Source organism: Salvelinus sp. IW2-2015, linkage group LG7 (assembly GCF_002910315.2).
Source record: "Salvelinus sp. IW2-2015 linkage group LG7, ASM291031v2, whole genome shotgun sequence".
NCBI classification, from domain to species: Eukaryota; Metazoa; Chordata; class Actinopteri; order Salmoniformes; family Salmonidae; genus Salvelinus; species Salvelinus sp. IW2-2015.
Window position 1 is genome coordinate 20,555,649 of NC_036847.1, and position 13,639 is coordinate 20,569,287.

General features: G+C 42.1%; 1 protein-coding gene across 1 annotated transcript in view; it reads right to left on the reverse strand.

Moving 5' to 3' along the window:
* Window positions 1-686: 686 nt before the first annotated feature.
* Window positions 687-13,639, reverse strand: part of LOC111966564 (calcitonin gene-related peptide type 1 receptor) — a 28,168-nt gene continuing 15,215 nt past the window's right edge. Inside the window, exons 2-13 of the mRNA XM_023991310.2 lie at window positions 12,254-12,308; window positions 12,020-12,161; window positions 6,604-6,711; window positions 6,372-6,484; window positions 6,119-6,210; window positions 5,454-5,580; window positions 5,133-5,286; window positions 2,976-3,036; window positions 2,722-2,788; window positions 2,398-2,616; window positions 2,231-2,272; window positions 687-2,057 (exon numbers count right to left, since the gene is read on the reverse strand). Of these exons, the coding sequence (XP_023847078.1) occupies window positions 1,794-2,057; window positions 2,231-2,272; window positions 2,398-2,616; window positions 2,722-2,788; window positions 2,976-3,036; window positions 5,133-5,286; window positions 5,454-5,580; window positions 6,119-6,210; window positions 6,372-6,484; window positions 6,604-6,711; window positions 12,020-12,161; window positions 12,254-12,304 (1,440 nt within the window). The 5' untranslated portion in view covers window positions 12,305-12,308 and the 3' untranslated portion in view covers window positions 687-1,793. The remainder of the gene's footprint in view (window positions 2,058-2,230; window positions 2,273-2,397; window positions 2,617-2,721; window positions 2,789-2,975; window positions 3,037-5,132; window positions 5,287-5,453; window positions 5,581-6,118; window positions 6,211-6,371; window positions 6,485-6,603; window positions 6,712-12,019; window positions 12,162-12,253; window positions 12,309-13,639) is intronic.

A 13,639-nucleotide genomic window follows, 5' to 3' on the forward strand; every position in this document is an offset into this window, starting at 1 on the left:
CGTTCTGAACGCAACACAGGTGGGAGGAGAGAGCATACACTTCTCACAAGAAAATGCTTGTGTAGAGCACCATCTTCATGTTGGAATCTACGGTAGGCCTATTTATTATGCAAAGTTGCACTTTAATTGTCTATCTGCATTAAATAGTAACATCGCCCAACTAAAGACCTGTTGGGAAAGCCAATTAGCCATATATATGTGGACGCCTCATGAACCTGTGCCAATGGCGTACCAAAGGAATTCGCCATTAGGCCTACATTCAATTTAGGTCAGCATTATTTGTTAGGTTCATGTGATCACGTATACACATAAGGCTTCTCGCAATAATAAAAAAAATTACATCTAATTAAACTAGGCCACCGAGCAGTAACACCATCAGCCCATAAAAGGTAATTTTCATTTCCAGCAAGACAGGATTGAAACAGGCCCTGTCCACCGGCACACACGATGAAAAGAGTCTGGAAAAAAAATACCATCCCCCTTTTTTAATAGTGATCTTAATGGTTTGCAATAAATTCCCTCTTCCGATTTGTAAGATTAAGTAGAGTGAGTGAGTCAGTTTAACAAAAGCTTTTCCCTCCTGGTGGTCTTTCTTTTAATACCTCTGCCTTTGAAGATATCACATTCTGAGTGAGTCAGATCTACATTACAAAAAAGTAATAGTTAAATAGAAAAGAACAAGCAAAAACCTAAATTATAAAAGTTTATTTTAATACCATTGTTACACAATTAAACAGGTTTATAAAGTAGTGTTATTCAGTTAGGCATTTATTCTGAAGTCAAAGTGGAATGTTTTTCATAAACTGCAGCATTGCAAATTCTCCCCACTACACACACATGTATGTATGTATGTATGTATGTATGTATGTATGTATGTATGTATGTATGTATGTATGTATAAATAGTTAAACTGCAGCTCAGTGGTATAATACATGTATCCTTAGATTTTTCATATTGTGAAAAGCAACTCAATAAACAAGACTGTAAAACCGTAAGAAAATAACACTGGATAAAAAAGTGACTTTTGGGTGTTGTCAGACATAGGGCAACCCCACATCACTGAATCATAGGTTCTCCCATTAGAGTGTCAAAGCACACAGACTTTTCCTCATTGTGTTGTATGCCTTATTCACTGTCAGTCATCTTCCTTGCCTCTGAGAACTCAACATTCAGCAGTCAGAACTATGCCAAGTAATTTCATGGTTCTAAAAAGGCAAGCTTATGCAACACACAATTAAATAATAAGTTCCACATCATTAAAAAGTGACATCAAAAAGACAGATCCTAATTTTAATAATATAAAAGTAGTGTCAGAGTTGAATAAACTCATCAAATATAAGAGTGCTTATATACTGTACAAATGGTACAATAGGCCTACAGAAAATTATTACATCAGACACTAATTCGCATTGAAGGCCAAGATCAAACATGACCAGAGATAGCCACCTTCATTGGGTCCTTGTATCACTGGATTTGTTCCATAGGGCCAACATGAGCAACAGTGAGAAGCTACAGTAAAATGTATATACATCTGGGGCGAATACTTGTCTGCAAGGTTTCAACTGGACCCTGTAAACTGCTCATTCATTATCAAATGTGTGTGTATGTGTCTGTCTGTTTGTGCTTGCATGTGTATCTTGTACACATTTGTGCGTATATTCTTACCGTGTGTGTGTGTGTGATCCTCTTTTTCTGCTCTGACCAATTGTCTGTGGCCACGCTGTGAGCTAAGTGAGCCTGTTTGTGACCAGCATTATGTGATGACGCCTATGGGAAGGGACAATGCAATGCTCTCAGATGTCAGTGGTCTCCAGGATCCTTGGCGTATCCATCTCCCTATTGGTGCAGCGCTTGCCGTTGCTCTGTCCATTGGCTCGGTAGTGCACACTGCCACCTGGCTTAATGATGGTGTCCTCCTCAGAAGCAGTGAGCTCCAGGCTGACTGTAGCGCGACTCGTCTCGGTCACAGAGGAGTTGGTGTTGTAGTGGGAGTAGGAATCTGTCCATTTCCACACCAGCTTGGTCTGGGCCCATTTCCTTCTAAGACATGCCTGCACCTGTGGAACCAAAGACAGAGTGGTTTAAGAGCAACATAAAATGCGAGCTTGAACCTTATCAGTAAATACTGGCAAACAAATATATAGAGAATTCCTGAATGACAATGATTCTACTTCTAAATGAAAAGAGACTGAGGGTAATCATCAGCTATTTAAGAAATACTGACACTTACCTCTGCATTGCAAAAGCAGAATATAATTGCAACCAGGAGTCCCTATAAAGAAATAATTATTCAGTGAATATTCCTCCAGATTAAACATTCTGTAATGGCCTTATATCGCTTGTGGATATTGTGTTGAAAGGTTATCAGATTTGCTTTTAATAAAAAAACACCCATACCTGGAAATGTGTGAAGATGTTCATGATGAACTCATAGATGGCCCTGGCCTTATGTCCCTCTGGCCTCCAAGGAACCAGGATGAACTGGGCTCCCAGCAGAGGTATCAGGATTAGAGTGGCTCGCACAGCCTTCATATAGGCATTGGACTGTGCACTGTGGGTCACCTGCAGCTTGGTGATCAGCACACGCACTATGTTGAGTAGGAAGAACAGGTTCACCTGGAAACAGCCAGAGGGAAGCAGAGGAGGGGTCGAGTTTGAGCACACTGTCCACTTTGGTTTCTATTTTTGTTAGATATTTTTGTTTTGGTAGTGCAGACTCACAAGCAGGGCAGCTTGGAAAGGACCATGGATGATGTAGAGCAGGTGTGTGTCGGAACTGATCCAGCATCTGGGAGACAAGGAGAGACGAGGCTAAACTCAACTGAGACAGTAAAATAAGATCCTGAGCTTTACTGGGACATAAGTATTGTAACTGACAGGATGCAGCGTACTAATGCAGCATGCAGTGCACTGTCAACCTCTGCTACTATTGTGCACAGTAGCATATTATTCAGAGGGAGGAGCTGACACATTACCTGTCATCATAGAAGACCCCGCGGGCCACAGCATGTGTAATGGCAGGAATGATGGGGAAGCCTGGGAGAGAGACAGAGGAGTCCATGGCTGCAGTTCAAACGCAAAGTAGACAGCCCTCAGCCCTAAACCCTCAGCCCTTGAATGACGTTTTACATCGTCACATCGGAGTGTACCTTAAATGTCCCTTGCCCAAGCGAGGGAGAGAGGCAATGTCCTTGGTGAAAATCCTGAAGTTGAGCTTAAAAACAACCAACCTAAAGCTATTAATCACAGATCACTGCACCTGTACATAGCCCATCTGTAAACAGCCCATCTATCTACCTACCTCATCCCCATACTGTATTTATTTATTTATCTTGCTCCTTTGCACCCCAGTATCTCTACCTGCACATTCATCTTCTGCACATCTACCATTCCAGTGTTTTAATTGCTATAATGTAATTACTTCGCCACCATGGCCTATGTATTGCCTTACCTCCCTTATCTTACCTCATTTGCACTCACTGTATATATACTTTTTGTTTTCTTTTGTTCTACTGTATTATTGACTATGTGTTGTTGTATGTGTCGAATTGCTATGCTTTATCTTGGCCAGGTCACAGTTGCAAATGAGAACATGTTCTCAACTAGCCTACCTGGTTAAATAACGGTGAAATAAAATAAATAAATGTAGCTAGCAAGCTAACATAACTAGCTAGCACATGTCAGGTAGCTAGCTACAGTTACCCATAGCTGGCTAGCTAGGTTTATAGTTTGGTAATTTATTCCAAATAATTTTCAGAATTCCCAAAAATGTTTATGAAGCTAGCTACATTTTATAGTCTCATAGTGAGGAGCCTAAGCCAATTTGAGCGTTATTCCCATTTGCCAATGCTAAAATCAAATCAAATTGTATTTGTCACATGCCCGAATACAACAGGTATACAGCAGTTGCCATACCAGGCAGTGACGCAACTAGTCCGGATGCTATCAATGGTGCAGCTGTAGGATTTGAGGATCTGAGGACCCATGCAAAATCTTTTCAGTCTCCTGGCATTGTCGTGCCCTCTACACGACTGTCTTGGAGCGTTTGGACCATGATAGTTTGTTGGTGATGTGGACACCAAGTAACTTCAAGCTCTCAACCTGCTCCACTACAGCCCTGTCGATGTAGTCCATGATCATCTCCTTTGTCTTGATCACATTGAGGGAGAGGTTGTTATCCTGGCACCACACTGCCAGGTCTCTGACCTCCTCCCTATAGGCTGTCTCGTCGTTGACGGTGATCAGGACTACCACTGTTGTGTCATCGGCAAACTTGATGGTGTTGAAGTCGTGCTTGGCGAACAGGGAGTACAGGAGTGGACTTAGCACACACCCCTGAGGGGCCCCCGTGTTGAGGATCAGCGCGTCAGATTTGTTGTTGCCTACCCTAACCACCTGGGGCTGGCCCGTCAGGAAGCCCAGGATCCAGTTGCAGAGGGAGGCGTTTAGTCCCAGGGTCCTTAGCTTAGTGATGAGCTTTGAGGGTACTATAAATAGCATTCTCACGTAGGTGTTCCTTTTGTCCAGGTGGGAAAGGACAGTGCAATAGAGATTGCGTCATCTGTGGATCTGTTGGGGCGGTATGCAAATTGGAATGGGTCTAGGGTTTCTGGGATAATGGTGTCGATGTGAGCCATGACCAGCCTTTCAAAGCACTTCAAGGCTACAGAAGTGAGTGCTACAGGTCACAATATCATCTGTATATTTTTAGCAACCGAGCTTAATAATTTTGTTGATTAAATTTGACACTTCGTGGGCACCGGAGTTTGACACATACGGTAGCTACATTTTGTAGTCACATGTCAACCCCACAAGTGATTAAAGTCCTGCACTCGCTCCCTCAAGCTAAATCGAGGGCCGAGGGGGCAACATRTGTGAATTTAACCTCCACTTATGTCGGCAATCAAACTGCATCTGGTTTCGACGGGGATTCTCCGAAGGGAAAGTGGCAAGCGCAAGGGCTGAGGTGGTAAAATGAAAGTGTTTGGACTGCAGCCCAAGACTGTCATGAGCTTCCATAAGGCCTTCTTAGATGACATGATGCATAATATAGAGATATGAAAGCATAGAAGACATATTCAACATTGTGCTAGGGGAACAGCAGTGTGACAAAGATGCAGTCAGTCACTCACCCCAACCAAGGACATAATACCAGCCCAGCTGCTGCTCTCCCACAAACACAGAAACGACGATGAGAGTGTGCAGGTAGATCCCCTCACACAGCATCCAGAAGTAGTTGGAGCCAAATGTATACTGGTTCAGGACTGTCAGGATCTTGCATCCAATCTGAGAACAGCACAGGGACAACTTTCTGAAGTTGTCACTGTCACTCATTGCCACACATTGTGGAGTGTAGCACCTCAAAATTGCATCTTCACCAACTTCATGAGTTCAACCAGTAGCTATTCATGTTCAGAGTAATCCCCCTGATGACAGAGGTGTACATTACTTACAGGGTAGCTGGTCCCCAGCTGCTGGTTTTTGGCTACAGCAGAGATCCAGATGACGGTGCAGATGGAGTTGAAGATAAAGGACAGGAACATGTTCTTATGGAGGGAGATCCTCTGGCAACTCAGACTCCTAATGGGAGGATTAGAACAGAGGGACACAACTCAAGAAACAAGTGGTGTGGTATGGTAATTACTTTTATTTGTAAAAAAATGTGTAGGTCATAGGATAACTTTCTTATTTTTCACTTTTCCACTTCATGGTGTAGCACTAGTAGTCAAATGTTGTGAATTCAAGTTGGCAATGTAGGAAGAACCAAATACCTCTATTCTAAAACAGAGGGCTCTGTGTGTAGTTAGAACCAAATACCTCTGTTTTAGAATAAAGGGCTCTGTGTGTAGTTAGAACCAAATACCTCTGTTTTAGAATAGAGGGCTATGTGTGTAGTTAGAACCAAATACCTCTGTTTTAGAATAGAGGGCTATGTGTGTAGTTAGAACCAAATACCTCTGTTTTAGAATAGAGGGCTCAGTGTGCAGGAAGAGCAACACCAACAGAATCACTTTGATTCAAGGATGTAAAGTGAAAAAGTACACTAATGTGACAGTCTACTGTTGTGCTCTGAATATCTGCCTCAATTGGTCCATGGAGGAAACCATGAATGACTTACTTGAAGTAGGAGAAGATGCAGAGTGAGATGATGAGGGATACCACAGACAATCCATGTCCCACAATGGCCAAGTAGTACAAGCTGAAAGCAAACTGGGCAAGAAGGGAACGAGGACGCAACAGGAAGCATTAATTCACTTCTTTAACTAAGTGGACACAATAGAGACGTTGACAACAACAATCACTAAATTGACTCTAAAAAAAATGGTTTAGCCACTGTCAGAATTGATAAACTACTTGGCTTAAAAGTATACCATCAGTTTATCCTTGGTGTACATCTGACACTGGGTGTAATTGGACCAAATACGGTTGCTCTCAGGGTGACGAAACCACTGTCCATCCAAGTTGCACACTTTGGTCGCTTTCTCTGTTTGAATGGACACAGGGAGAGTATGGATGTCACAAAACATTTCAGGTAGGGCATCATCAGTAAAGATCAAGTCAGTTGAATTGTGATTGAATGAGATGTGTGGCTGGCTGGCTCACCTGAGGGGTCAAAGTCCTGGAAGTAATCAGGGCAGAGCTGCATGGCCGTGCCAGGGGCAGAGTCACTCCAACACAGCCAGCCGTCCCATGTGCGGTTACAGAATGTGCCTGTAGGGGGCAAAGAGGGAGGAGCAGCTGTTTGCAGTGTATTATAGTACTGCAACCATTTCATGTTTCAAAAAGTTTAGGTTCATTGCATTAGTGAACTCTGAACTGTGTATTATATCATGAACATATACAGGTAGAGTGACATCTGGTAGTCATATTAGTGATCAAAGAACACTAATAATCTAGGTATAAATCTTTCACACTCATTTTAAAATACTGTGTTGGGTCGTTTTCTAAGACAAACTGAAAACAACAGTCTCTTATTTCCTGGGAATGTGACTTTAAAAAGCCAACAGAGAAACGAAACACCTAAAATGTCCCTTAAAAATTATTGATATAAAACATTGAATATTGTATCAATACTGTACATTAAAACAGCTGAGAGAAACAGCTACATATGCAAACACACATATCACTTTAAATACATTCCTAGTAAACAATACAAGGAAGTCTGTGTCCAGGTTGTTGCATGTAGGGAAATAGAGCGCAAAATAGCATTTCAAAGGCTGTTATTTACTGAGCTCCAGTAACAGGGGCAGCTTGGAGACAAAGAACACTTCCCTCCTTTCAGACCTGAGGGTAGTCACTTCCCTTCTCCCTATTTCTCTCCTGACCTGCACTATTCCTCCACTCTTATTATGATGAGTGTGTATGTGGCTGCATGTCAGTGGCGGTCAGTGCCATTTATTTTGATTATTAGACTGTATTTAACCAGGAGAACCCATTGAGACCAGGGTCTCATTTCCAATGGTGCCCTGAGAACAACAGTGAGCAACAATTCAAGCATGATCACTACAAAATTACAGTTAAAACATTTCAAATAAACTACGTTCCTTTCAAAAGGGCAGTAGAAACAAATAAACTCAGGACCCTGTCTTTCAAAGATAATTCATAAAAAAACAAATAACTTCACATATCTTCATTGTAAAGGGTTTAAACACTGTTTCCCATGCATGTTCAATGAACCGTAAACAATTAATGAACATGCACCTGTGGAACAGTCGTTAAGACACTAACAGCTTACAGACGGTAGGCAATTAAGGTCACAGTTATGAAAACTTAGGACACTAAAGAGGCCTTTCTACTGTCTCTGAAAAACACCTAAAGAAAGATGCCCAGGGTCCCTGCTCATCTGCGTGAACGTGCCTTAGGCATGCTGCAAGAAGGCATGAGGACTGCAGTAGTGGCCAGGGCAATAAATTGCAATGTCCGTACTGTGAGACACCTAAGACGGAACTACAGGGAGACAGGACGGACAGCTGATCGTCCTCGCAGTGGCAGACCACGTGCAACAACACCTGCACAGAATCGGTACATCTGAACATCACACCTGCGGGACAGGTACAGGATGGCAACAACAACTGCCCGAGTTACACCAGGAACGCACAATCCCTCCATCACTGCTCAGACTGTCCGCAATAGGCTGAGAGAGGCTGGACTGAGGGCTTGTAGGCCTGTTGTAGGTCGTGGCAGGTCCTGACCAGACATCACCGGCAACAACGTCGCCTATGGGCACAAACCCACCTTGTCTGGACCAGACAGGACTGGCAAAAAGTGCTCTTCACTGARGAGTCGCGGTTTTGTCTCACCAGGGGTGATGGTCGAATTTGAGTTTATCGTCGATGGAATGAGCGTTACACCGAGGCCTGTACTCTGGAGCGGGATCGATTTGGAGGTAGAGGGTCCGTCATGGTCTGGGGCAGTGTGTCACAGCATCATCGGACTGAGCTTGTCATTATAGGCAATCTCAACGCTGTCCGTTACAGGGAAGACATCCTCCTCCCTCATGTGGTACCCTTCCTGCAGGCTCATCCTGACATGACCCTCCAGCATGACAATGCCACCAGCCATACTGCTTGTTCTGTGCGTGATTTCCTGCAAGACAGGCATGTCAGTGTTCTGTCATGGCCAGCGAAGAGCCTGGATCTCAATCCCATTGAGCACGTCTGGGACCTGTTGGATCGGAGGGTGAGGGCTAGAGCCATTCCCCCAAGAAATGTGCGGGAACTTGCAGGTGCCTTGGTGGAAGAGTGGGGTAACATCTCACAGCAAAAACTGGCAAATCTGGTGCAGTCCATGAGGAGGAGATGCACTGCAGTACTTAATGCAGCTGGTGGCCCCACCAGATTCTGACTGTTACTTTTGATTTTAACCCCCCCCCCCTTTGTTCAGGGACACATTATTCCATTTCTGTTAGTCACATGTCTCTGGAACTTGTTCAGTTTACGTCTCAGTTGTTGAATCTTATATTTACACTTTAAGTTTGCTGAAAATAAGCACAGTTGACAGTGAGGACATTTCTTTTTTTGCTSAATTTATATACAGTCAATCAAAATAAGTACAGTTTTCATTGGTCAGATTTTTTATATCAGAGCCCTGAATTCACCTTCTGGGACCAAATAATGAAGTTTTAGAATGACCTGTAGGTCATTCCAGGACAGAGAAGCATAGTAACTGAAAGCTGTCTTCCCTAACTCAAAGGAGACACTGGAACCTTTAGTACCAACCATTCTTGAGAGCGAGTTTTATAGTTACTAGATTTCCAATTTAGAAGTGAGGTGAGGTAATAAGGGAGTTCCTGGAGAAGTGCTTTATATACGAATAATAGCCAATGTTGTGGTGTTCTGTTAGTCAGAGACTCCGAGCCAACAGAAATATATAAGAGACATGATGCGTACGGAATTCTCACCAGTGATAAAACGCAAGGCTGAGTGGTAGACTGAATCCAGAGGTTTTAACAGGCTGCCGGGTGCATGTAGATTGTGTCGCCATAGTCAATTACTGAGAGGAGTGTCTTCCTCCTATTTTCAAAAGTGAGACAGGATTTATTTCTATACTCACAACTTTGTCAGCTTATCAATGTGTGATTTATAAAAGGCTGGCTTATCGTCAATCAAATACCTATATAAATGGGGGTCTAGCTCAATTTGGACTCCTTTTAATGTACATATACAGTATATACATACACAGTATATACACACACACACACATACATACATACATACATACATACATACAGATCTTTAGGATACCTGGAGAAAAATATAAACTTTGTTATATCAACATTTTAGCACTAATTTAAAGATTGAATTTAATCAAAGCCAAGCTGAAAGTTGTGAATGGCCTGCTAAATTGAGGGGACGGGAATAAGAAACTGTCATCCACAGAGATGTAAACCCCAGTTGTTGTTGTTGGGGGACAAACCAAAATGATGAATTAAATAGTGAACAGTAAGGGCCTAGTACTGAGCCTTGTGGCACTCCTTTGGTTATGTTAAGAAAATTAGACTGAACTCCATCAACAGATATACACTGACTTCCGTCGTGCAGGTCATTTTTTAACTAGCCGCAGGTCTCTTGGTCTAGACCAACTTCGGATAGCCTCCGTAGCAGGAGTGCATGATAAACTATATTGGATACTTTAGACAGATCAATAAAAAGGGCAGCGCAGTGCTCTTTTCTGTCTTGTGTGTTTATGTAATTTAAGACTTGAGAAGCAGGGAGATGGTGCTGTGACCTGGCCTAAAGCCTGACTGGTGAGCATTCAGAATACATTTTCTAAAAAGGACCGCATTTGAGAATTTACCAAGAGTTCTAATATTGTCGCTAGACGTGAACGTTTTGAGGTCGGGCAATAATTATTAAAGATCACAGGGATCACCACCTTTGTGGAGCGGGAGAACAAAAAGGGCCAACTTCCACACCTTAGGAATAATACCCAAGAGAATGGCTAGATTAAAAACATGTCAATTGCTCCAGAATCCAGCATGGGTCAAGAATGTCTGTCCCAGTGGATTTGTTTTACATAAATAAAATAGGATTACTAGGAATGTTCTGGATGCTAACGGATTACTTTCAAACCGTAACTGCTACACAGGGTTGGGAAGGGTTGCATTCTTTATTTATTTAACAAGGCAAGTCCGTTAAGAACAAATTCTTATTTACAATGACGGCATACCAAAAGGCAAAAGACCTGAGGGGATGGGGGCTGGGATTAAAAATAATTATAATCATTTCTAAATGTAATCCATTAGTTACTAGATACCAGTCCACAATTGTAATCAGTAACATAGCTTTTGGATTACCCAAACTCAGTAATGTGATTACTCACATTTTTTCCTTTTTACTTTTGGATTACTGTAAAGTAAAAAGGATCCATCAAACGCATTTAGTGTGTCATCACATTGGTCTCTCACTTGTGGTTAGACTCGCTCAGGTGGAACAAACTTAAACTTGTGCCTTTTTTCAATGCTGAATTGAATGTTATTGAGAGAACAAAGGTATCATAATGTATTTTTCTTTTTTCACTAACATCCTTTCTAAATTTAAAAGTAATCTAGGTTTTTCAAAAGTAATGCAATCTGATTACAATATTTTTTTAGGGTAATGTAACTGATTACAGTTTCTTTTTAATAACTGATGACATGCAATCAGTTACTCCCCAACCCTGCCTCTACACAACCTACATCGTTGTCACCATATTAGCTAACATCATAGTCAACAGCGGAACGAACGCGTTAGTAAACCTACAACCCAATCCATGTGTACGATCACGCAGTACAGTGTACAGCAAGCAGTTCAGCAGTTACACCGTTGGGGCCCAGTGGCAATAAATTAATACAAAATTGCCACTGCGTTGCAGTGTTTGATAGCCTTGGCCAGCTAGCTAACATTTTAATAGCATTCCTCTCTGTTTAAGTCAGGTTGTTGAGTAGGCTAAATTTGCTGCATTAGCTAGCTAAGTAAGTGAAAGGTAAACTAAGAAGAACAAAAAATTTAACTAGCTCTCTCTCTACTGCGTTTCCTTCATTTTTGAATAAAGGAATAATTTGTTCAAAACTGTTCAACTATTGTCTTTCGCTCTCTTTGAGTCAACTACTCACCACACATTGTGCCCTGCAGTGCTAGCTAGTTGCAGCTTATGCTTTCAGTACTGGATGAATTATCTGATCTTTTGATTGGATGGACAACATGTCAGTTCATGCTGCAAGAGCTCTGATAGGTTGGAGGCCGTCCTACGGAAGTCATCATAATTACTGTGTAAGTCTATGGAAGGGGGTGAGAACAATGCGCCTACAAGGTTTAGTATTGAAGTCAATGTACCCAGATGAGGATGGAGGCTAGCTGTCCTCCAGCTACACCATGGTGCTACCCTACAGAGTGCTGTTGAGGCTACTGTAGACCTTCATTGCAAAACAGTGTGTTTTAATCAGCTATTTGGTGACTTGTGAATATATTTTTATCATAGTTTTTATTAGAGCCTCCACAGGTGCATGTGTGTGTGGGGGTGCATGTGTATAGTGCCTCACCATCTTCATTGTGTGGTGGGTCATGGAGAATCTTTAGGTAGCACTCAAACTGAGCTGAGAGGATCTGGCTGCGGGTCACTGTGGTTGACACAGGGTTGATAGGCACCTCTTCTGATTCCAGCACATCTTCACAGTGGCACACCTATTGGATATGTTTAAGGGCCCCTTTTGAGTTTCTAATATGACAAAGACATCACACATACACACACACACAGAGTAGTCACGCTCTCTCACCTCAACTTCCAGGAGTAGCACCGGAAGCCATAGTGCTAGAATCCTCCACATGGTTCTATATGGGACAAAGAAAGGTGTTGCCAGTGAGTATCAGTGAACTATGGCAAGAGGAATCACAAGCATGGAAATAATATAGAGGAGCGAGTGGCTGTATTTCTAACTTTGGGATATACTTCATGTGGTTTGGTTCACGGTGGGGATTAATTGCAGCAATGGCTCTTTTGAATGGACCACTCAACAGTAATTGGCCATACTATGAGGAAACAACAAAAATACTTGTTTGTTCATGATTCTACTGTCTGTCTTTGCACTCGCTGAACACGCAGCGTGTACAAGTGTCTCAGAACAGGATGTCCACTCTCAATAGGAGGTCACAGCACCGCAGTCATTCCACTCAAGGTCAGGGAACATGCATATTTACAATACCAAGCAGGATGTTTATTTGATTATGGTTGAAATTTGAAACTGGAAAAACGTGAAGTATAACACTAGTGTCCCATCATGAAATCCACATTTTAATTGACTAACCCAGTTTAAAAGCACAGTAAACTTCCTGTTAGAACAAGAACATATAAGTATATAGATTGTTTTAGTAGTATTAGACATGAAAATTATGAGTGTAAAACATGAGCAAAGGGAGAGAAAGACAGGAGGAAAAGAGAGAGGATAGAATATGGAACACTGTGGAGCTTTGGGTGAAGACCAAGGACAATCCACAGAGGCTTATGGTTGGCCCAGAAATACAATACACTGGTGTAGTCTATACACTCTTTAAAAAAAAAGTGCTATCTAGAACGATAAAGGGTTCTTCGGCTGTCTCCATTGGAGAACCCTTTTTGATTGTAGGTAGAACCCTTTTGGGTTCCATGTAGAACCCTTTCTATAGGGAAGGCCAAATAACCCTTTTTTCTAAGTGTGTATATACAGTGCATTCGGAAAGTATTCAGACTCCTCGACTTTTTCCACATTTTGTTACGTTACAGCCTTATTCTAAAATTGATGAATGTTTTTCCTCATCAAGCTACACAAGATACCCCATAATAGCAAAGCAACAAAACAAAACCTTATTCAGACTATTTGATAGGAGATTCAAAATTGAGCTCAGGTGCATCCTGTTTCCATTGATCATCCTCGAGATGTTTTTACAAATTGATTGGAGTCCACCTGTGGTAAATTCAATTGATTGGACATGATTTGGAAAGGCACACTATATAAGGTCCCACAGTTGAGAGTGCATGTCAGAGCAAAAACCAAGCCATGAGGTCAAAGGATTTGTCCTAGAGCTCCGAGACAGATGTGTCGAGGCACAGATCTGGGGATGTGTACCAAACATTTTCTGCAGCATTGAAAGTCCCTAAGAACACAGTGGCCTCCATCATTCTTAAA